Genomic DNA, 24,715 nt, shown 5'->3' with positions numbered 1-24,715 from the left:
TGTGCAGGAGTGTTTGCAAGATTGGGCCTTAGTACGGTAATTTGTAATGCGTGTCCCAGTCATTAGTGAGAATCTGCGAAGTTTTACTTCTCGTATGTAGTAGGAATAGCTATAAATACAGAACAAGATGTAGAGATATGGAGGCTATTGTGTATATATTGCCAGTGCCTACAGTCCTTTTACAAGAGTTTGGGCTGAGTAAGGGCTTCAGGATTGAACCCAAAGCTTCTCTAAATGTCAGTGTTAGAAATTACTGAAGCAGTTGTAGCTAAACTGTACCATCTTTCCTACTAACATTTTTTTAAATTAAGACAGCAACCAGAAAAGAAAAGTAACAGAAGTTGATGCTTTTATCAACTTTTTTGCTTTAAATGTCTGATGTCAGTTTGGGCCCACATGTACATTATGCACATGCCATTGAATAAACAGAGTAAAGAATTATCTTTTAATTCTGTGCAGCATGCCCAAACACCACATGCACTGTCTGCTACATGTCACTTCGTATGAGATTCATGCTGGAAGTTCCTTTTTGAAGGCAAATGTTTCTGAAGGGAAGAGTTCAGATTGGGCAGATTGCATTAGTAAATCTCTGTCTCTGAATAGAATTCATATAGTTGTTGTTCTGTGCAGCCTCAAACTGGTACTTTATAAAGGTTCAAGTATGTCTGGGAATTGGAGATATAAGAGGGAAATTAAGATATGCAGTAGAAACAATGCCTTCAGAGGGGAAACATTAGTAGAAGAAAAAATGCTTCAGCAGAGCAGCATATCTACCTTGATGAATGATGATTATTCACATAAAGCAAATCATTTATTCTTTGTCCTTAACTGGGCATGTTCCTATTGATATATCATCAGGATTTGTATTTTTCTTTTTGAAAAATCATGAGCGTCTTGGATCCCTCATGTATCAGGCAGATACCAAAATCAGAGAGAGATGAACACAGTCAAACAAGATGTTTTCTTTTTCAGAGTAAAGCCAGCCCAAAGTCCATTATTCTCAACCTATAACTTCCTATTTTGAATCTCCTTAAAGAGGGGAACCACATCTTTTCCTTACTCAGCAGAGTTATACAAACACACATGGAGTTGATGCAGCTTTCACACATCTTCTGTATGGGCTGCTATCTTTTCTTTTTTAATCTCCTCACTCCTCTCAAAGCCCAAGGGGGCTGAAAATGGCTATAATGTCTACATATCACACCTTCCTTCCAGACTAGAGGCTGATAATGTCATCTTTTCCACATTCTAGACGGGAGGAATGGATCCAGATCCTGGTTGCCCATGAGTAATCTTATTTGCTCAACTTATAGGACCAGCTGTGGAAGTGGAAAATAAGCTACTAGATCTAGAAACGGGATGAAATATAAAACAAAAGATGAATTACTGTTACTAAATTGGCCATTAATTAGACCCCATCTGTTATAGTCACCATGGCACAAGAAGGCTGTTATTGTATTGGAGAGGACAGAGTAGAGTGTGTCTGAAGAATCGAACATTTGAAAGGGTTAAGGGAGCTGAATTTCTCATTGTTAAAAGCGATTTGGAGGTGACCTAATGGAAATTTCCAACATTATTAAATGAAATGGGGCCTGGCTAGCTACAGGAATTAATAGTGAGATGTGTCTGGTTCCAATCTAGCCAGGATGGTAGTAACCAAAATCCCATTGGTTGTAGGATGGCCTACATGGAAGAAGCTTGGTTATCTCACCTGAGTTCCTAGTAGACAAGTTCTCAAATTTTGGCATTCTTTCCATAAAGATAAAGGGTAAAATCTCGGACCCATTGAAGCAAGTCTCTGAGGCCAAATTGTTTTTAAAATGTCTGTGATTTTTGGGTGCCTAACTTGAGATACCTGGGGCCTGATTTCTCTGAGGTGCTGAACACTGACTTCAGTTGGGGTTATTGGGTGCTCAACCCTTTCCAACATTTAGATGTCTCAAGTTGGGCACCCCAAAATTGAGGATATTCTTAATGTTGGGCCATAACTGCCCTGTGCCTCAGTTTTCCCATCTCTACAATGATACATTCTTATTTACCTACCTTACAGAGGGTTGTGTGACTTAGTTAAAGCTGTAAACCACAATGAGAATATAAAGTGCTTATATATATGTGTTAAGTATTGTTATATTATTATTTATAGGTGGTGTAGGTAGCAATGCCTATAGTTAAGTTGACTTGATACTCCCCATTATAAGACCCTCTTTTCAATGGTTCAGAATTTTGCCAGGTTCTCCAAAAAAAATTTGGAAAGTGTCAGCTGAAACATTTCTATGAATGAGATTAAGGAAAATATTTTGTTTTGCCTACGTTAATTTTCCCCCTTAAAATTGTTGAGAAACTCTAGCACTCCATGCTTTGGAACAGGGACTTGAAATTTGGCAGGGGGGGGGTCATGGTATCGGGGGAGGTTCTCATGGTGTTATCATTTGTCATTCCCATTATAATGTGCCCAAATTTGGCCAATTTATAAGCCTCTCAAAATACGTAATTCACACATGTTTATTAGAGACTTGTTAGAATTTGGCAGCTAAATTCTCTAATGATTCCCATTTGTACTGAGGCTGCAGGGGCTGAGTAGGTCTTTCCCCGTGATTGCTATTCCAGGCTGCTCTGATGCTGAGCACTGAAACTGAGAATAGGAAGCCTATTTCTCTTATGCTGTCAGTGACCCCCTGCTGGTGCCCAGGAAGACAAGGAAGAAACAGCCTGATTGGAATGCAGAGAGTTGAGAAATGGGAGCAGGGGGTGTTGCGGCTGGGGAGAAGCAGAGTGGAAGGGGGAGCAGTCAGAGGACAGACTGAGGCAGAGGAGAGGGATCGGATGTGTTAGTGAGGGATGTGGTTAGAAGTAGAGGGGGAAGGAGCTAGAGGGTATAAAGGTGCAGAGTGGGGTGGGGGGCAGGGGGCAGGAGCTAGGTGGTGGATAAGAACTGAGGAGGAAGAGAACATGTGCTGCGGTGTGACTGGGGCAAGTGGGGGTGGTGGATGGGAGGGAAAAAGGGGATAAGGACAGAAGCTGAGGAGGAGAAAGGTCTATAACTACGAGAGGTTGCAAAGGTAACCGTATTTTTGGCATTTCCTAAATTTTGAGTGCTGACTCTGCAAACTTGATATTCTTTTAAAGTATTTTGTTTGGATGTAATTATTTATGGAGTGCCTTTAGTTTAAAGCACACCCATTTAAACTACCTTACACACTAACAATGTTGAGTATCTGGTAATTTCAGGTCAGGAATATCAGGCCTGCTACTGGTACCACGTAACCCAGTACAACTTGCTGCAGGTTGAGTCCCCAGCAACTAAGCTGGGAACCCCACTACTCACTGAGTGATGTGGGACATGCCAGACACCCACTGGAATGAAAAACAATATCCATAAAAGAGTAATCTCCATCTGTTGCTGCTGCCTTGCAGCCAGCTCTTGGCTGAATAAAGGCTAGGGGATGAAACCCTGAACCAAACCCGCTGTGGAGAAAATAGGTGGTTGGTACTGTAACTCAGCTTTGTGTTCCAGTATCTCCTGCAGCTGTGCTGGCTTCCAAATGTCTTGGATCCAAGTCCTTGGCTTCAGTCAGTACCACCGAGGGATGGACTTTGGTCCTAAGGCAAGTTCTGCCTCCTTATTTTCATTGCCAAAGGTTTGGGTACAATAGTAACCCTCTTCAAACTTACTTGTTGGAATGTAAGGACAACATGCAGTGGTATGTCAAATGACCTAGAGGACATCAGTGACCCTAGAAAGTCTGCCATAATCGATAGAGAGCTAGAGAAGTTTGACATTGACACGGATGCTCTCTCTGAAACCAGACTAGCTGACAGAGGTTCCCAACGCAAGATACATTATATCTTTTTTTTGGGCGGGGGGGGGGGGCACGGAAAAAGCAAACACCACCACGGTGAACACAGGGTGAGTTTTGCAATCTTATTAGCATCCAAGGTCAAATGTCACATTGCAACATCAAAACATATTTTATCAGTAATATCGTCTAGAAGTGGCTTTGCCAACTTCATCAGTACATATGCCCCAACACTTTCCTCCATTTCTGAAGAGAAGGACTTGTTCTATCAGCAACTCAATAGTGTCATCAGTAAGCAACCATGGCATGAGTGACTCTATTGATAAACTTCAGTGCTTGAGCTGGCTCAGATCACAAGATCATGTTGGTCCCATGGAATGAGAAAAATGAATGGCAATGGGCAAAGATTATTGGAGCTCTGCACCCACCAAGGACTGTGCATTACCATCACCTACTTCCAAGGTGATCATCGTCAAAGGGTCTTGTGGAGACACCCGAGATCTGGACACTGGCACCAACTGGATTTTAATGGTCACCTGCAGGATGTTCTCCATACTCAGTTTTCACATGCAGACTATGACACAGACCATGTGCTTGTGTGCTGCAAAATAAGGCTTTCATTGTAGATATCCATCATACTAAACACAGCTGTTTCACACCCCTCAATATCAGTAATACAGAAGACCACGAAAGGTGTTTCCAGTTCACTCAGGGAAGTTGTCATTGATTGTACCTCCGTTGAATTCTGATGCAGCATGGAACAACACTCATGTTCACCTCAGAGCAGCCAAGAGCACATTTCAACAAACAGCGAGGCAATGTGCTCAATCATACTGGCTCAGTTTGTGCTAGAAGATACAAATATCCTTTGAGAATGAAGATGTAAGAGGTACATATGATGTAATTAAAAAAAAAATAGGTCCTTTAGCTAAGAAGACTGCTCCACTCAAATCTCTTAATGGTATCATCATTGACAGAATCAAACAGATGCAGTGCGGGGTGGAACAGTATCACAAACTTTATTCAAATAAAACCACCTTTTCTGAAGCAGCATTAAACATAATCCCCAGGCTCCAGACAATCAATGCTTGATATAGAACCAACTATACATGAACTTGAAAAGGCAGCCACCTGCCTGGCATCAGGAAAGGCCACAGGAAAAGATGGAATTCTGGCTGAAGTATAAAACAAGGAGAACTGGCTGTACTTCAATATTTGCACAATGTTTGTTTGGTGGAGGGAAAGAGGGTACCAAAAGACATGAAGGATGCCAACAGTGTAACATTGTATAAAAATAAAGGAGATTGGAGTGATTGTAACAACTACATAGGAATCTCTCTCCTTCGTATTGCTGGCAAGGCATTTGTACCGGTCATTCTCAACAGACTGCAAGTTCTTGCTGAACGCATATATCCAATCAGTGCAGCTTCCATGATGGTAATCAACTATTGATATGGTTTTCACACTTAGACAACTTCAAGAAAATGGTTTAGAACAAGGAAAATCTCTCTCTGACCTTCATAGATCTTACAAAGGCTTTTGACCTGGTTGGCAGAAAGGACCCTTTTCAATTGCTAGAGAGAATTGGCTGCCCTCCAGTTCTCCTTAGTTTGATTCGATTCTTTCATGAAGACTACAGTCCAATATGATGTTGATCAGTCTGACAGCTTTGAAAATCTACAGTGGTATCAAACAAGGATGTATTTGGGCATTAATGCTGTTTGGTATATTTTTCTCTCTGCGAATTAGTCATACTTTCTCATCTAGCACCGAGGATCTGAATCTCCATACAAGATCAAATTGAAAACTCTTCAACATTGCATGTTGAAGAGAAAAAAGCAAGGTTAAACCTATGTTGATAAGAGAACTACTTTTTGCAGTTGGCACAGTGCTCTTTGCACATAGTGAAGAGGAGCTCTGGAAACTTTGCAATATCTTTGTGTTTGCTTGTGATGAATTTGGACTATCCATCAGTCTAAAGAAGACAATGATTATGGCACAAGGTGTGTTGACTGCCCTAGAAGTTTTAATAGATGGCGCTACGCTAGCAGTTTGAGCATGAGTTCTCCTTTTTAGGTTATCCAATATATTTGATACTATCTATAGATTACTAGCTTAATTCTCACATCAGAAAGGCATCCACCATATTCGGTCAACTGGCCAAGCGCATGTGGGATAACAGGAAACTGACATTGAACAGCAAGATATGGGTTTACCACATATGCATCCTGAGCATGCTGCTGTATGGTGAGAGCTGGACCACCTACAGCAGGCATGCGAGAAGGCTAAACACTTTCCATACCTGCTGTCTTTGTTTGTATTTTAAATACCAAGTGAGAAACCAAAATTCCTGATACTGAAATACTTAAGAAAGTAAAATTGCCAAACAAACACAGATATCTTTGTTCACTTGGTCATCCTGCACTGGATGGATGATGCATTCCAAAGGACCTCCTGTATGGAGAACTTGTGGATTCTCTAAGGCCACTGGGCCAATCTGATGTTCATCCATCATTATTGACGAAGACCTCAACAACTCATTCTTTTGATGACCGGGCTCTGTGCATCCGAAGATGACTGATCAGTCCCATTCGGGCATGGAACGTCCTGTCACACATCGGGCAGACATGTAATGGCACTGCCAATGATGTACGAGCAGCTCTGGACTTGCGCAGCTCACGCTTTTTTTCAGCCTCAGCAATACGCCTCGCCTCAGAGGTACTACTGCCTGTGTGAATGAGGCTGCGCCATGCTGGACGGTTCAGTGCGAAGGTTTCCCATGTGTTGATCTCAAAGGACTTCAAAGAGGTCTTCAGCGTGTCCTTGAACCGCTTCTTTTGTCCTCCATGGGAGCGCTTTCCCTGAGTGAGTTCTCCGTAGAAGAGCTGTTTAGGAATGCGTTCGTCTGACATTCTCACGACATGTCCGGCCCACCTGGTCTGGGCTCTCATCAACAATGTGTGAACTGATGGCAGACTGGCTCTAGTAAGGACATCAGTATCGGGCACTTTGTCCTGCCATCTGATTTTTAGAACTTTCGCAGACAGGAAATGTGGAAGTGATTGAGCCTTCGTGCATGACTCCGATAGACAGTCCACGTCTCGCAGGCGTACAGCAGAGTTGGAAGCACCACTGCTCGGTAGACCTTCAGCTTCGTTGGTAGGCTGATCCCTCGACGTTCCCAAACGTTGGAGCGCAATCAGCCAAATGCAGAGCTGGCTTTAGCAATTCTGCAGTTTACTTCATCATCGATTGACACTGCTCGGGAAAGGGTACTGCCCAGGTACGTGAAGTGGTCCACTGTCTGAAGTCTCTGTCCATTTACAGTGATGGACGGTTCTGAGTACGGAGCGTGGGGAGCTGGCTGGTGCATGACCTCAGTCTTTTTGATGTTAATGGTGAGACCGAAGTTGTTGCATGCAGTTGAAAACATGTCCATACTGGCTTGCATTTCTGGCTCTGTACTAGCATTCAGAGCACAATCATCGGCAAAGAGAAAGTCTCGAAGTACAGTTTCCTTCACCTTGGTGGTGGCACGCAGTCACCTCAGGTTGAAGTTTCCCGTCAGTTCTATACTTCAGGCCTATTCCTTCAGTGCGGTGTTGAAAGGCATCAGTCAAAGTGGCAGAGAATATCATGCTGAACAAAGTGGGTGCTAAAACACACCCTTGCTTGACGCCGTTGGTGACTGGGAAGGCCTCAGATGTTTCACCGTCATCCAGGACATGAGCCATCATACTGTGATGAAATTGATGTACCATTCGTATAAATCTGTCTGGACAGCCAAATTTAAATTTCGACATGATCCTCCACAGGCCCTGGCGACTGGCAGATTCTCCAGAGATGGGCTGAACACTTTGAAGCAATTCTCAATCGCCCCTCAGTCATCAATGATGAGGCCATTGACAAGATGCCCCAGGTTGCAGTCAATGACTCCATGGATGCTTCACCAGAAGAGGACGAAGTGAAGAAAGCTATCAATCAGCTGTCAAGTGGCAAAGCCTCTGGGTCAGTTGCCATACCAGCAGAGGTGTACAAAGTCGGTGGACCCGTGCTGCTACGGAAACTCACTGAGCTGTTTCAGTCCTTCTGGAAGCAGGGAACCATTCCACAAGAATACAGAGACGCGTCCATCTTGCACCTCTGTAAGAGGAAGGGCAATCGCCAGGTATGCGACAATCACCGTGGAATCTCGCTGCTTTCTACAGCGGGGAAAGTTCTTGCATGGGTTCTGTTGAACCGATTGATCACTCACTTGGAGAAGGGCTTACTGCCAGAATCACAGTGTGGCTTCCGCAAGGGACGTGGGACTATTGACATGATCTTCGCTGTGCGTCAGCTACAGGAGAAATGTCAAGAGCAGAATCGTGAACTCTACACAACTTCTGTGGACCTCACGAAAAAGGGCCAATCTAGGCTCAGGTTCAAGGATGTTTGCAGGAGGGATTTGAAAACTTTCAATTTCAACACTGCAAACTGGGAAGAAGCAGCTAGCAACAGGCTACCCTGACTGTGCTGCACCAGGGAGGCGAAGAGTCTGAAGAAAGGTGATTGAGAGAGAGGGAGAGAGAAGCAGAGAGTGCAAACGGAGAAAAGTGCAGCAGCCCTCAAGAACCACTAGTGCTGCACCAGTCTCCTCTTCTGGCCCTGTGCCGTACACCTGCACCATCTGTGACAAGGACTGCTACTCAAGAATTGGACTTTTTAGCAACTCATGACGCTGCAGCATGACACATAGTAACTGAACTGCTTTGGCGCTTACACCATTGTCTTTTGAGACCAACTGTTGCCATCTATCCATCAACTAGTAATTTTGAATGTTGCCGCTAAAAAATGGTATTGGGGAAGGGCAGAAACTTACAGATGGATAGTTCTGCTTTGTTTTCTTTTAGTTCACAATTGACTTGTATTTGGTTTGTGCTTTTTGGATTTTTTTGCCATCTTGCTTCTAAGACCACTATGTGCTTTTTAAAATTTATATAGTTTTTTTCACAAATATGCGAGATTAACAAATAGCTGATAGATTTCAAAATCAGTGTGAAATTGTCTTGATATTGGGTTATATTATACTCTCTTGCACCTTTGTGATTCAGGACTAACACTGTGGGCTCCCATGTAGTTACTCGTGAAGTACACCACTATAACTGAAAGCAGCATCTAGTCCATTGCCTCTGCTTAAAAACAAAAACAAATAAATTAAATGTTACGAAAGGGACATTAGAAACAAGTGGGTTGCTGCTTTGCTTTCTGCCTAAAAAGAAAACCCTTTTCAATGTAGCTTTCTGAACAAATAACATGCTCTGGGCTTTTTTTATGGCAAAACTTATTGATGCTGAAAAAAGAAATGGATCTGTATGCATCTGAACTTGTGATCCACCACTGCTCCTCTAGCCTGCAGTTATGCAGTTGTTACCATAATACTTATAGATTTATGAAGACTCCCTTTTACTAAATGATTTATTACTCTTAGCTGAATTCCTTTGGCCGTTGACTTTATTTCCAAGTCACTCTGTTCAGCTCAATTGGTTGCCTTCAGTTACCGTGGCAACCAGCAGATGGGGTTCTTTGACAAGGGTCAGCGGGGAGGCTGCTGCAGTATACAGGAAGAGCAGCTAAATAACACAGCTTTCAGCATTGACAGTCCTGCTCTGGCTGGCCAGGAGTAGTTATCAGATTACTTGTATTAAAACCTAATTAAGATGTGTGCCAGTAAATGCAGCATGGTTATTGGATTTGGTGATTTAGCTGCTGCAGGTTGCTGTAATTCAATCATACTACTTCAGCAAATTCAGCTATGCAGTGAAGAGTGGAAATGTCTTGCATGCATAACCTGATGGCACTAAAATAAGTAATCTTTTGAGTCCGCTTCTTCAAGTCTAAGATCCCCAACCCTGCTCTTAAATCTGGATGCAGTCTGCAAACCCCAATAGATCCGTTTATTGAAAATAAATGTAAACATCTGGAGAGGGACTAACAAGCTTCATACCATCCTCTTCTCTTTGTTCATAGTCACCTGTGGGATTATTGACTATAATTTAGATTGTAAACTCCCCAGGGCAGAGACCTGTCAATATATTTGTTTAAAGCCTCACTATTAGAATAGACATACTAAATACTTCGCTCCTGGGAAGATATCATTTTGTCTGGTACACAGAAAATGTCAACATAACTTTCTGTTGTGTTACTATCATTTTGTGCACTGAAAACTTTATTTTCTTTGGATGAGATTCACCCCAGTGTAGAAGGCTTGCCCAAAACCCAGTGTGCCACCTACACTGAGTTCCCTGACGGCCTGAATATTATTCTCTATTAGCTGGGATTCTTTTTACTTTGGTATTGTCCTTGCTCAAAGTAATTTATGAGAGCTAGGAGGTATTGTATCCAGTCACTTCCTTTTCATCTCCATGCAGGTCTGTCCACTTAATGAGAATTCACTAAGGATACACCTGCACTGCAAAAACAAACAAAAAAACCAACAACCCAGCAGTGAGTCTCTGAGCCCAGGTTGAGAGATTTGGGCTCATGCTACAGCGCTAAAAATAGCAGTGTAGACATTTCCACTCAGGATCTGAGACCCACCTCCCTTTGCCAGGTTTCAGAGTTCCAGACTGAGTGGGAAGGTCTTTGCTATTTTTAGCACTTTAGCATGAACCTGGGTCTGTAAATCCTGGGCTCTGAGACTTGTTGCCAAGTTCTCTAAGAACATAAGAATGGCCGTATTGGGTCAGACCAAATGTCCATCCAGCCCCCAGTATCCTGTCTACCAACAGTGGCCAATGCCAGGTGCCCCAGAGGGAGTGAACCTAACAGGTAATGATCAAGTGATCTCTCTCCTGCCATCCATCACCACCCTCTCTCTCTTCTCTTCTTCCCCCCCCCCCTTTGCAGTGTAGGTGTACCCTTAGGGACCCTGATTTTAGATTTAAGGCTATTTGTTGTGCAGAACATGAAGACGTGGGACTTGATCCTACAAGGTGTTGAGTACCCTCATCTCCTACTTCTTTGTAGGACCTGGCCCATGGTCTCTGCCCCAAGGAACTTAACATACTAACTGGGATTTCTAAGGGTTCAAAAACAGTGCACCTCATATTGGGCCACTCTGAAATAAAGCTGCATGTACATTCTGAATAGCACCACTAACAGATGATTATTAAGGTTTAGAATGAGAATTTGTTTTCTCTTTGAAACAAACTAATTAAAGCTGCAGTTCCTTATGCCCCAAGTCTTGTTTCCCTTTTTATGTAACCAGTTGCCAACCTGTGCTTATGTCCCACACTGCTATCTTTTGCTCCCTTACCCCTCTGTGTAAATTGGGAATTTTTGTAATATGAGGCAACAGATGGAGAATAATTTTAGATGCATGATTTGTAGATGGGAGCTATTTCCTTTTGTCAGATTATGCTGTAAATGGTCTAAATGTAGGGTAGTGCTAGAATGGTTAGAATTTGTTTACATAACTGAACTGCATAATAAGTAATACTTCTTTAACTAAAGACTTGTTTCTCTTCGCTTGCAATAGTTTGTCTCTAATTGAATTATCTTTCCTATGCTTAAAGCAAGATATGTCATCCTGTGTAGACAGACAATAGGGGCCTGACCCAGTAAGGCTTTAGGGCCACATGGGCTATCTGCCAAGGATCTGGTAGAATGTAAGACGTTGATTTTGAGCTGTAAAGCATCAGATGCCCTGGGACCCATCTCTCTGGGAGATCACTGTTCTCCCTGTGCCGAGCTGCCAGAATTGGGATCAGTGAGGGTGCCAGAGCTGGAGCCCACTCATGAAAGAGAGGGGACAGCTGGCAGGGCATTCTGTATTAGGGCCATCTATCATTGCAATTTGCTTCCTCTGATCCAAAATAGTGATGTCCAGTATCAATGTGAAAACACCAATTGCTTTGCTGTGAGGGTCTGGGAGGATGCTGATGGGGGGTTGTAGAGCTTAGCTGGTGATGTTAATTATTGAGTAAAGGAGTGCCCCGGGGACCATGTTTTTAAAACATGTCAAGGCACTAGGGCAAAGGAGAGGTGGTGCCCTTTATGGAATATTTATAAATCAGTCCAAGTTCAGTTTATTATTTTAATTTATCTTGAAGTTGGTAGGAGTTGGACCAGGCCCTTAGCACTATTAGAGTTTAGGAACCTGGAGTCAAAAAGGTTTCTAGACCTAAAGATGCTAAAGGGGTAGGACAGAACTAATAGGTGATTCTTTAAAGTTTTCCTTTGCTGTGTCACTGTGAAGAAAGTAACTTATAATAGTAACTCCCTAGCACTGATAGGGAATCTCTGGATGAAGAGTTCGAAGTGCTTTGTAAAAAGGAGTAAATACCTACCTTATAGCTGGGTGTGCTAAGGCAGGGAGAGATTATGTGACTGTCCTCAAGTCACATAGTGAGCCAGTGACCGAGCAGGGAATAGAACCCAGCTGTCAACTTTCCCCAGTTTGGTGTCATATCCTCTGTAACTACACTGCTTCACAGTAGACATTGCTTCCTCTCTTACACTGGAAGTGATATATTGCTTCTGGAAGAGTAACTGCATCTGTTTACACAAAAAGGACACAATTTCTAGGTCCCTGAAATCACACAACCAGAGTAAAGAAATATATACAGTAGTGAACTTGTGTGTTAATGTGTTATGCCTTAGAAGTTATACAAGGTGTGAGACTGTAATTAGCAGCACTTTCTATACTATCAAATGGTCTCTTTGTTCACTTAGTTGCCAGCTTAAAACCAGCTGTCAGGGTTTGCAGCTTGCTGGGTTGCGCTTACAGCTTCTTTCTGATCTCCAGTACGTGGTAATACAGCTTGTAAAATCAGCTCTATGTGCACATGGGCTAACGTGATAATAGACATTGCTAAATACATAGCAATATAGTCCACACCAAGAGGACCATGTGGTCTGAAATGTGGCGGTGCAGCAGCACTATAGCAGTAGTATGGGGGGGGGGGTCATATTATGGCACATAGCAGATTGGAAAATGTGGTGTTGGCATAGTCCTCTCGCATTGTCTTATTCTTTTCAACCTGGTTTTGTGCAACTTTTATTATGAAGAAAGAGTTTTTTTCAGTCTCGGCTGAGGAAGCATTTACTAGTGCCAAAGTTGAACAGGGCAGTTCCTAAAAGCATATATATTGCAAGGTGGCCACATGCAGAGCTGATGTATGTAAGTTCAGTCGGTTTATTTTACACCTCAGTTGAGAGATAATAAAGTACATGACAGTATTACTGCATAGAAACTTTCAATTCCATCTTGGGTTTGTCATTAGAGATAGTTTAGGGGTGTAGCCAGAGTTCAGCCTAGGTTATGTTGTCCTTTCATTCATGTGAGCCCTGATTCACCAAGATACTTAAGCACATGCCTAACTTTAAGTGTGTAAGTAGTCCCATTAAAATCACATTTAAAGTTAGGCTTAATTGCAAGCCTAGCACAATAAATATGCAGGCCCTTAGCAACAATCACCCTACCGTGAAGAACTTGGAATTAAAAGACCTAAGCCACAAAGTTTGGATCCATGGCCCAAGCCACTAAACTTCATCTACATTCGGTGGTGATAGTTTCTAGGGTTTTGGTTCAGTTTATCCTAAGGTGGGGGTCAGCTCTCCTGTTCCGATCTGGTTCCAAGCTCCCCCAGTGTTATGGGGTGCTTGGCTTTGGGGTGTTGGGTCAGACCCATCTTGGCAACATCTCTATCAGTATTTCCCCCCTAATTCATTTGATCATCAAGGAACTGCCAAGATATCATTATTCAAAAAATAAATGTCTAATGACCTTTTAAAAGCTGGGCATGTAGATCTGTTTTCTTACAAAATTGTGTTTTCTCCTTCCATGCACTCTGGTAAGGGGTTGTTTTTGTAGGGTTTGTTAGAAGTGCTGATTGCTTAGGGGGGAAGGTAGTATTTCTTCACACAACACACAGTCAACCTGTGGAACTCCTTGCCAGAGGATGTTGTGAAGGCCAAGACTATAACAGGGTTTAAAAAAGAGCTAGATAAATTCATGAAGGATAGGTCCATCAATGGCTATTAGCCAGGATGGGCAGGAATGGTGTCCCTAGCCTCTGTTTGCCAGAAGCTGGGAATGAGCGACAGGGGATGGATCACCACTTGATTACCTGTTCTGTTCATTCCCTCTGGGGCACTTGGCAGTGGCCATTGTCTGAAGACAGGATACTGGGCTTAGATGGACCTTTGGTCTGACCCAGTAGGACCATTCTTATGTTGGGTGTTAATAGACACTGTACTTGCAATGGCCCCAGTTGGAAGGTCAGCATTTACTCCCAGTTACTGTAGCGGCATCTGAGATACCACAGTATTTCACTCTAGTGCTACCCAAGGAAGGGTTCAGTTGTTAATGGCACCCAGCTGTATAAATGTAAACAGATATGACAAAGGAGTCCATTTACATTTTCCTTCGAACAAAAAACAAACACACAGCACCCACCCAACCTGCAAGCACTAGTACAGTAATGGATATGAGCTCTTCAGATTATCTGAGGAGCTGTTTGTATGCGGCACTAGTGTTCCTGTGCAGAATACTACAGTAGTTGTGTGTTTCATGAACATTGGTTCTGAGTGTCTAACCTCAATATGAAAGCCCTTCATGCATTATTTTGGCCAGGTAAATGTAGATGTAACACTTCCAATAGCATATGCTCTGGCTATACTCAAGACTTTATTGTTGAGCAGTATCGTGTCTGCTTTCAGATACCACCTGCCATATAGGTATCACACCTTAGGTAGGCAGATGCTACTACCTTTGTTATAGTGGCCCTGCGTGCAACTTGTTCCCTCCTGATATCCATTTTGTACAGTGACTGTCTTCTCCTAATACAGCACCTAGCACAGGAATGCCCTCTTTCTGATTAGGACCTTTGGGAGCTGATGCAATGCAAATAATAATCCCCTTCTATTCATCTGCTTTGTCATTTAGAGTCTATTTTATTGAGGAGGTTTTTTGGTTTTCATAATTCTTCATAAAACTTACCGAACACTACCCCAGGAAAGTATCCATGAACTTGAGCAAGTGAGGTGCATTTGTTTAAATACAACTTCCAGCTTGTTTGCTTTTTACTTTCCTTACTGCAGGAAATGGCGGATTTTTCCTTTTTCACTTTTCCCTGAAAAGGGCGCTGACAGGCATCCCGCCTGACAGACTGGCAGCATAGAGCTAGAGGAGTTATTGAAGTTATAAAAGTTCCTGAGGCCTGTCTACTGCTGTGCTTACCAGGTGCACCCATCCTGGTGGGGGCCTTTGCTGTAAATTGGGTTCTTGTTTTTTCTATTATTGATACGCTTGGCAAGTTCTGAAGCAGCATTTTTCATACATTGCCTATCTCTAAGTTTCATTATCGGCAACTGCATTTTTTTTTCTTCCATTTGTGTGTATGTGTTGAAATCAACATTTACCAACAAAAATCTAATCCTTCCAACCCTAATTACAGGCCAAGCTTTTGTGTTTTCAGTCTTCTTCACCATCTCATTTACTCCCTGTTTACACCCTTCCCCTAGGAATCCCTGTCACTGTATTCAAAGTTCATTGACCAGTTTCAAAACATCTCTTCTCGCCCCCCCCCCCCTTTAGTTAAGACCAGGCTTATTTGGAGAAGCTAAATGAATGTTGCTTCCTGTGAAGAGCATTGGGACTCAGTGTAGGTTGTGAAAAGCCGTACGGTTGGGTGGGATATGGTATCTCACAATTGGTGAGCTTGGATTTTATTAGCTGTCTGGATGAGTGTTGATGTAGGAAGTTTGCAGCGATGCGGATTCTGTTGCATTCCGAAGGCAGAAGCCCTGGAACTGTAATATCCCGTTGACTCCTTTTCCTGTAGGAGAGGAATGTGATGTATGCAATTCTGAAATACACATACTAGAACGTGGGTTCTGTTTTTTAATTGATACCACTTAATGGCAAAACTAATGTGTTAGCCCTGAGGCTTTTAATTGAAAAGTGAAAACATTTTAAAATGCTCTTCTTTAAGGGATGGAGATGAACTATATGAAATATCCTCTGCAGAACAGTTTACTCCAGCATGATGACCAAGCTGAGCTCTATTGTCATATATAAACTGTACTCTTGCGGGTTCATATCAAAGCCCGTGTGGTAAGTTCCAGAGCCCTGCTGTATCCTATCATCTGTTTTATCCAGGTTACACCAGCTTGACAAGCATTGCCAAACCACTGCCCAGCAGCTAGTGGAGTTACTCAACAAACAGAATCAGCTCTTCAGAGAGAGGCAGATGCTAACAGAGGAGGTGCAGTTCCTGCGAACACAGGTACCATGCCAATACTGGGAACAAGAGAAAAGAAAATCATAGGGAAATGTTCTGCAGCCATCAAGAAAGATGAAGACTTTGCTAAAGTCTTGTATCAAGAAGGAAAACCACCATGAAACACAATCTTCAGAGTACAGAAATAACTCATTGATTAAAAGGGATGGCAGGGCAGTTTATAGTTGTACCCATACCCTGATTCAACCTACACTCAATTAAAAAAATGCTGTGAGATGCATCTAAGCAGAACAAATACTACTTGTGTCATTAATTCCAATCAGAAATCTTTGTTTCATCCTTCATATCAGATGATAGTAGGCAACAGAAAATTCCTTGTTTAACAGCATTAGCATGTAGTACAGTATTGAAATGTAGAACTGCCTCTCAACTTGAAATGTAATCATTTTGAAAACTCTAGTTTTAGGGTATAACACCTGCACTTGAGACCCCCACCCTCTGGTTGTGGTTTTGCAATCTCATTTCCCTGTTTAAAAAAAAAAGTTTTTGCCTCCCTTGTTGCAGTGCAAAAACCCCACCCAGTGGGTTTCTGTATGGGCACAGCAGTCCACCCTAGCACAAGAAGTGGCAGGATTAAGGCCTTACTTATGTAGGGGTGCAGTCTGCAAGATACTGTTAAAAGTAACATTTTTCAGACACTGATTTTTAAGTTGGATGCTGCCCCTTTAATCATTCACTACTTTAGAAAGGAGGAAAAGAATCATGACTTTTTAAACTGTAACTGAACTGCTGAATTAAACGTCGTCTTCAAATCTAGCACATAATTAAGCCTTTGTTTCTGTGACTAAGTAAATTAACTGATTCGACCGTATCACTGTGATACCAAGCCATCTGGCTCATGAACAAAGCAAGTTTCTGAGTTCATACATGAAATTTGGACTTTCATTAACATGAACAGGACCAAGAGAGGAATTTGTAGTACCAAACTGCAGCGTGAAAAGAAAATCAATGTTTTAATCATTCTATTGTTCACCAAAAAGTAGGCTAGTATTAGAACATACATGGCAAATAGCAGCATGCTTTAACCTAGAACTAAATAAAAAAAACCACACACATTATCAGTGTGGTAACAATGGGAAAATGTTGTCTTTCTAATGCTGACTAGAGTACCCGAGTTACCAATTTTCCCTATATCTAGAATAAAATGCTGTGCTACATTAGTTTTACCTGTATATGGTATCTGTTGGCAAATTTAATGGCAATCACTGTGTTTCATGTTTAAGCTCTTTAGAAGCTGAAGAATGTTGCATTAAGAGAAAGTGAAATAACCCTGCACCAAGGAGAGCGAGAGACTCTCTGAAGTCCACTAAGGACTCTGAGATGTGGAAGACACTCAGTTAGAAAGCAGATGGGCAGCAGTACACAACCATGACTACCTTCTAGATGTTGTGCTGCTAACTAAATTGAATATTGTTACCACTGAAAGTCTGCTTTGCAGTTGTAAAGGATGCATTTGTTAAAATAGGGAATGTGTGCTGCAGTCAAGGCTTTTTACCACTACCACCTAGCAGTTTTCATCAGTAGATCTTAAAGTACTTCAGTCTAATGTATTGGTTGTAACACCTCTGTGAAGTAGAAAGTAGTGCATCCAAACATGGAGACTTGGAAGGAAGAAGGTTGGTGACTTTTTAAAAATGTATTCCTGCAAAACAAGAACCTCAATAATCCAGCTGAAGTGTTTTTAAACAACATTGGATCCATGGGAACAGGAACATAGCTCAGCAGAACTGTATGGTGCACAAGGCAAATGTTTTAAGGAAACAAAGGACAATTCATTACACTGGTCTACAATTTTTGAGAAGTCGTCTGCTTCAGAGATAAAATGTGCTATTTATTATGTATTTTGATGTGCTGAATTCAAATATGACAATTAAAACAACTGATTGGCTACTGTTTCTAAGATATTTAAGTTTTTACATTTTACGTCTATGTATATTGTGTAGATAGAGTTTTAATCATAAATTGTAAACCTAGGTCTTTTCATGTGTTTATGGTTGCTTTACATGATAATATTTCACCTGTCCTGTTTATGTAACACTTTAAAAATCAGCAAAAGGGTTATATAAATAAAATTTATTATGAAACAAAAGGCAAAAAACTATTATGTACATAGTTTAGTCCTATTCAGTGTCTACTCAGCGCTTCTTGGCTTGTCTCTTGTATTCATTAAATGGAGCATCTCTTGTCACTGTCCAGCAATAGTCTGCAAGCATTGATGGGCTCCATTTGCCCTGATAGCGTTTCTCCATTGTTGCAATGTCCTGGCGAAATCGCTCGCCGTGCTCGTCGCTCACTGCTCCGCAGTTCGGTGGAAAAAAAACTAAATGAAAGTGCAAAAAATGTATCTTTAGTGACATGTTGCAACCAAGGCTTTTGTATGCCTTGAGGAGGTTTTCCACCAACAACCTGTAGTTGTCTGCCTTGTTGTTTCCGAGAAAATTTATTGCCACTAACTGGAAGGCTTTCCATGCCGTCTTTTCCTTGCCACGCAGTGCATGGTCAAATGCATCATCTCGAAGAAGTTCACGAATCTGAGGACCAACAAAGACACCTTCCTTTATCTTAGCTTCACTTAACCTTGGAAATTTTCCACGGAGGTACTTGAAAGCTGCTTGTGTTTTGTCAATGGCCTTGACAAAGTTCTTCATCAGACCCAGCTTGATGTGTAAGGGTGGTAACAAAATCTTCCTTGATTCAACAAGTGGTGGATGCTGAACACTTTTCCTCCCAGGCTCCAATGACTATAGGAGTGGCCAATCTATCTTGATGGAGTGGGAATCTCTTGCACGACTATCCCATTCGCAGAGAAAACAGCAGTACTTTGTGCATCCAGTCTGCAGACCAAGCAAGAGAGCAACAACCTTCAAATGGCCACAAAGCTGCCACTGATGTTGGTCATAGTTTATGCACCTCAAAAGTTGTTTCATGTTGTCATAGGTTTCCTTCATATGGACTGCATGACCAACTGGAATTGATGGCAAAACATTGCCATTATGCAGTAAAACAGCTTTAAGACTCGTCTTCGATGAATCAATGATCAGTCTCCACTCATCTGGATCGTGAACGATGTTGAGGGCTGCCATCACACCATCGATGTTGTTGCAGGCTACAAGATCACCTTCCATGAAGAAGAATGGGACAAGATCCTTTGGACGGTCACGGAACATGGAAACCCTAACATCACCTGCCAGGAGATTCCACTGCTGTAGTCTGGAGCCCAACAGCTCTGCCTTACTCTTGGGTAGTTCCAAATCCCTGACAAGGTCATTCAGTTCACCTTGTGTTATGAGGTGTGGTTCAGAGGAGGAGGATGGGAGAAAATGTGGGTCCTGTGACATTGATGGTTCAGGACCAGAAGTTTCATCCTCTTCCTCTTCCTCGTCTGACTCAAGTGAGAATGATTGTGGTGCATCAGGAACCGGCAAACCTTCTCCGTGGGGTACTGGGCGTATAGCTGATGGAATGTTTGGATAATGCACAGTCCACTTTTTCTTCTTTGACACACCTTTCCCAACTGGAGGCACCATGCAGAAGTAACAATTGCTGGTATGATCTGTTGGCTCTCTCCAAATAATTGGCACTGCAAAAGGCATAGATTTCCTTTTCCTCTTCAACCACTGGCGAAGATTTGTTGCACAAGTGTTGCAGCATATGTGTGGGGCCCACCTCTCGTCCTGATCTCCAATTTTGTAGCCAAAATAAAGGTGATAGGCTTTCTTAACCATAGTGGTTATACTGCGCTTTTGTGATGCAAAAGTCACTTCACCACAAACATAGCAGAAGTTATCTGCACTGTTCACACAAGTACGAGGCATCTCTGCTCACTTTGGCTAAACAGAAATGTGTCCCTTTGCAAAATCAAACTGACAAATAAGAGAGCACGACGCTGTATGATTCCTAGAGCTGATATAGGGCAATTTGTTCAGCAGAGTGATGTAAGCTTCGTTATGATTGCATCATCCATGACTTCTAGGAATAACATGATGCAATTCATATCATGTATGACGCAATACCAGCTTCAGATTGCATCATTCATTGTTTTGCCTAAAAAGCAAGTACTATGCAAAGCCAGTCATAGATTTATTCATAGATCCAGTCAAAGATATATTTTAGTCATTTCTGGTTTAAATTGAGATCCCTTCCCTTTATAACTCACTTATCCTCCGCCATTCCCAAGTCAAGGGTCGTATATACTGACCCAATAGCATATCTTGAAAACTAGAGCCAATCAACAATTTTAAGCATCATTTTCGTTCTCAGTGACCCAGAATTAGTAAAGTTTGACTACATTTATTTCAGAAGCATTTTGGCTGTAGAGCAGTGTTATAAGTTGGATATTTTAAGTCCAGATAAATATGAATTCCTTTCAGCTTCTTGTATTTTGTTCAAAAGCAATAATTTTGAATATATGGCACTATTGATCCTATTTTGAGACTTCATATGATGCCACATTTCATATTTAAATTGATCACAATACCAAATACTTGCCATGTCCATAAAAAATAATAGTAACCAATAATGGTGCTGTCATAATGATGCTGGTTAACATTGCTGATCTTAGCTGTACATAATGTGCAAGGTGAGCCTTGATCATCTAATCCCAAAGATGTGCTGCTACTTAGGGTACGTCTTCACTACCTGCCGTATCGGCGGGTAGCAATTGATTTATTCGATATATCGCGTCTCGTTAAGACGCGATATATCGATCCCCGAACGCGCTCACGGTCGACTCCGGAACTCCACCAGAGCGAGCGGCGGTAGCGCAGTCGACGGGGGAGCCGCGGCCGTCGATCCCGCGCCGTCTGGACCCCAGGTACTTCGATCCAAGATACTTCGACTTCAGCTACGCGAAGTTGTGTATCTTGGATCGATTCCCACCCCCTAGTGTAGACCAGCCCATAGTGCTTGTTGCTATTTGAAGATTAAAAAAACAAAACCCAATAGTAGTGGGGCATGGGTTTGCGGGTTTTGTTTTTGTGTTTGTTTTAGGGGGATGGGGGTGGTTATGGATAATAAAGTTTCATTCAGTAAGTAGAGTATTTTTTAACATAAATGCCCAGTATCGTAGGCACTTGAATTTCTCAATGTTCAATGTATAATTCTTTTAAGTCCCATTATGATATATCAGTAGCTGTTCAGATTGTTTGAAAGTCTGACCTGATTTTTTTTTAATTGTGCACAGTGCTCTTTCAGCTAAATTTATTGTTGCATGTTTTATTTGCAACTTTGAATATGTGCAACTGAAATGTCACTAACTCTTTATTTCATGAGGCAAATAGAGGCATGAAGCTCAGACATGGATGCTGATGGGGACAAGGTTGGATCCTGGATGGATAGGAGAAATGAGGACTAGTCACTAAAACTTTAGTGCAGATTTTTACATAGATAAGGTTTTAGGTAGAAAAAAAGACATTTGTCTTGTGGTCTAAAATGAAGATTGAAGGTTGGTCCCTATGATTATTATTCAAATTTGTATGTTATCTTATAGCAGAAACTGCTTTTTTTTCTTCAAAATTGTAGCAATTGCTGTATTTAATATGAATAGAGGTAAGTATCTGAAAACTAAGAACAAGTTTACATTAGGGCTATCAATCGCGATTAACAAATTAATCATGATTTAAAAAATTAATCACAATTAATTGCACTATTAAACAACTAAACACCAACTGAAATTTATTAAATATTTTTGGATGTTTTTCTACGTTTTCAAATATATCCATTTCAACTACAACACAGAATACAAACTGTACAGTGCTCATCTTATATTATTTTTGATAAACAAAATTGTATTTTTTTCAATTAACCTCATACAAGTACTGAAGTGCAATCTCTTTATTGTGAAAGTGCAACTTACATATGTAGTTTTTTTTTGTTACATAACTGTACTCAAAAACAAAACAATGTAAAACTTCAGAGCCTACTTCTTGTTCAGCCAATTGCTAAGAGAAACAAGTTTGTTTACATTTACAGGAGATATTGCTGCCCTCCTTTAATTTACAATGTCACCAGAAAGTGGGAACAGGCATTTGCATGGCACTTTTGTAGCTGGCGTTGCAAGGTACTTACGTGCCAGATATGCTAAACATTCATATGCCCCTTCTATGCTTCAGCCACCATTCCAGAGGACATGTTTTCATGCTGAAGATGCTCGTTTAAAAAAAAAATGCATTAATTAAATTTGTGACTGAACTCCTTGGGGGAGAATGGTATGTCTCCTGCTCAGTTTTACCTGGATTCTGCCATATATATTTCATGTTATAGCAGTCTCAGATGATGATCCAGCACATGCTGTTAATTTTAAGAACACTTTCACTGCAAATTTGACAAAATGCAAAGAAGATACCAATGTGAAGTGCCTTCCAAATCTGAGAGGGACGAGGTGCGGCGCATGCTTTCAGAAGTCTTAAAAGAGCAACACTGATGTGGAAACTACAGAACCCGAACCACCAAAAAAGAAAATCCAACCTCCTCCTGGTGGCATCTGACTCAGATGATGAAAATGAACATGCGTCGGTCCGCACTGCTTTGGATAGTTGTTATGCAGAATCTGTCATCGGCATGGACACAGCTTCTTGAATGGTGGTTGAAGCATCAAGGGATATATGAATCTTTAGTGCATCTGGCATGTAAATATCTTGGAATGCTGGATACAACAATGCTATGAGAACACCTGTTTCTTACTTTCAGGTGACGTAAACAAGAAGCAGGTAGTATTATCTTCTGCAAACTTAAACAAACCTGTTTGTCTGAGTGATTGGCTGAACAAGCAGTAGGACTAATTGGCCTTGTAGGCTTTAAAGTTTTACATTTTTATTTTTGAATGCAGATTTTTTGGTACATAATTCTACATTTGTAAGTTCAACTTTCACGATAAAGAGATTGCACTACAGTACTTGTATTAGGTGAATTGAACAATACTATTTAGTTTTTACAGTGCAAATATTTATAATAAAAGTAACTAAAGTGAGCACTGTGCACTTCCTATTCTGTGTTGTAACTGAAATAAATAAATTTTTGGATGTTTTCTACATTTTCAAGTATTTAAATAAATGGTATTCTATTATTAATAGTGCAATTAATCGTGCTGTTAATTTTTTTAATCACTTGTCCGCCCTAGTTTACATGTAATTTGACATGTAAATCATCTCACTCTTGGGACAGCGTAGTCACACTGGTACCAATAATGCCAAGCTACCTGTATTCATATTCCCAAGTATACACTACTTTTTGTACTGCAAATTGAATCCAACTTTTTAAGATGGCTAGTTACATTTTAATCCAGTTACACGAGTGGGGAAAACAAAAACTGAATATTACATTCAGCATCCGTATTTGGTATTTGCCTTAAAGTTAATACCATTCCACTCTAACCCCATGTTAATATTTCCCTTATTCTTAGCATTCAAGGGACACAAAAGTGTCTAATGTTAAAGATGCTACCTGGCCTAGAGTGTTCTGAAAATCTTTTCCACAGAAATATTCTTACATTTTCTGGACAAGTTCTTGTTATTTTACTGATTTAACAAAAAGGTCAGTCCTGCCAGTTGTTCAGCTACCACAAGGAATGGGACTTGAGGGCTCTTAGTACCAATCAGGTGCTTAACACGTTGTAGAAGGTGCTATCACAAGTTAAGAGGTTTTAAATGCTGGAGAAAGTGGTCAGTGTGAACTACACACTTTACAAGTAATATTAGCTGTTGCCTTATGACTGAGGGTGGCCTGTGTTATTTTATTATAGCAACTTGCTCATAATGTTGTAATGAAGGTTCTGGAAGTTTTAAGTTAGAAATAATTATTTTGAAAATATTTGTCCCACAGCCCAGCAGAGAATTTTAACTCCTCAATCCCCTCTCTCTGATACAGGTTGAATTTAATTAGTAACAGGCCTTCTGATTTCCCTTTCTATTTCTTCCTCTCATGAAATTTGAAGCATGTTCATTGCAATTGTGTCTCACATAACTGCGAATGGGTTAAATATTGTCAATTGCTTGGTACACCACTCACTGTCTAAGATGCTCTCAGGCAGTGATCTTCATTGACAAATTTAAGGCCAGAAGGGACCATTATGATCATCTGGTCTGATATGACAAGCTATAGCACTACAGCCAGTAATTCGTGCATGAAGTCCTTAACTTCTGTTTGAACTATATAGTATCTTTTACAAATAAACTGCTTCAAAACAAGGAGCCCAAAATTAGGGTCCAAAGGCCCTATTTACAAACCTACATAAGTGGCCCGATTTCTAAAAGTGCTGAGTACTTTTGAAAGGCCACTAAAGTAGGTACCTAATCATGGCATTTAAGCTCCCAGTTTTGAAAGTCTGGCTTCTGCTCTGAACTCCTGTTGCTCCCAAATCAGGAGAACCAGCAATAATGCTGAGCTTTGTCCATACCCAACTATCAGAGAGAATCTGTTTGGCTCCCACCCTCGTTATGCTATATAAAGGTTGAATAATATACACAGTATATAAAACAGGTGGATTGCGACAGACCCCTCTGACGTTGGTTCTTAGCTTAGTTCCGGGCACTGTATTGAGGGGCACATAACTATTCTCTCCCCTCAACTGCCTTAATAGATTGCTTGTTTACCAGATTATTGGCTTCCATAAATAGGCCACATCTTCTTAAATAG

At 41.3% G+C, this 24,715-nt stretch overlaps 1 protein-coding gene across 6 annotated transcripts in view; it reads left to right on the top strand.

The window, feature by feature from the left end:
• Positions 1 to 24,715, top strand: part of SDCCAG8 (serologically defined colon cancer antigen 8) — a 158,443-nt gene that overhangs the window by 132,617 nt on the left and 1,111 nt on the right. For 3 of the 6 annotated variants that reach the window (XM_026649646.1, XM_026649649.2, XM_026649645.2), the window contains one exon: positions 15,943 to 16,523. The exons of 1 other annotated variant lie outside the window; for it this stretch is intronic. In XM_026649646.1, coding sequence (XP_026505431.1) covers positions 15,943 to 16,111 — 169 coding nt within the window. In that variant the 3' untranslated portion in view covers positions 16,112 to 16,523. Of the gene's footprint in view, positions 1 to 15,942; positions 16,524 to 17,307; positions 17,576 to 24,715 lie in introns of those variants that run through there. 2 more of the 6 variants (XM_026649648.2, XM_026649647.2) reach the window with 2 other exon arrangements.

Source organism: Terrapene carolina, unplaced genomic scaffold (genome assembly GCF_002925995.2).
Source record: "Terrapene carolina triunguis isolate 2854851 unplaced genomic scaffold, T_m_triunguis-2.0 Scaffold85, whole genome shotgun sequence".
NCBI lineage: Eukaryota > Metazoa > Chordata > Testudines > Emydidae > Terrapene > Terrapene triunguis.
This window is presented reverse-complemented; position numbering and strand designations above follow the sequence as displayed.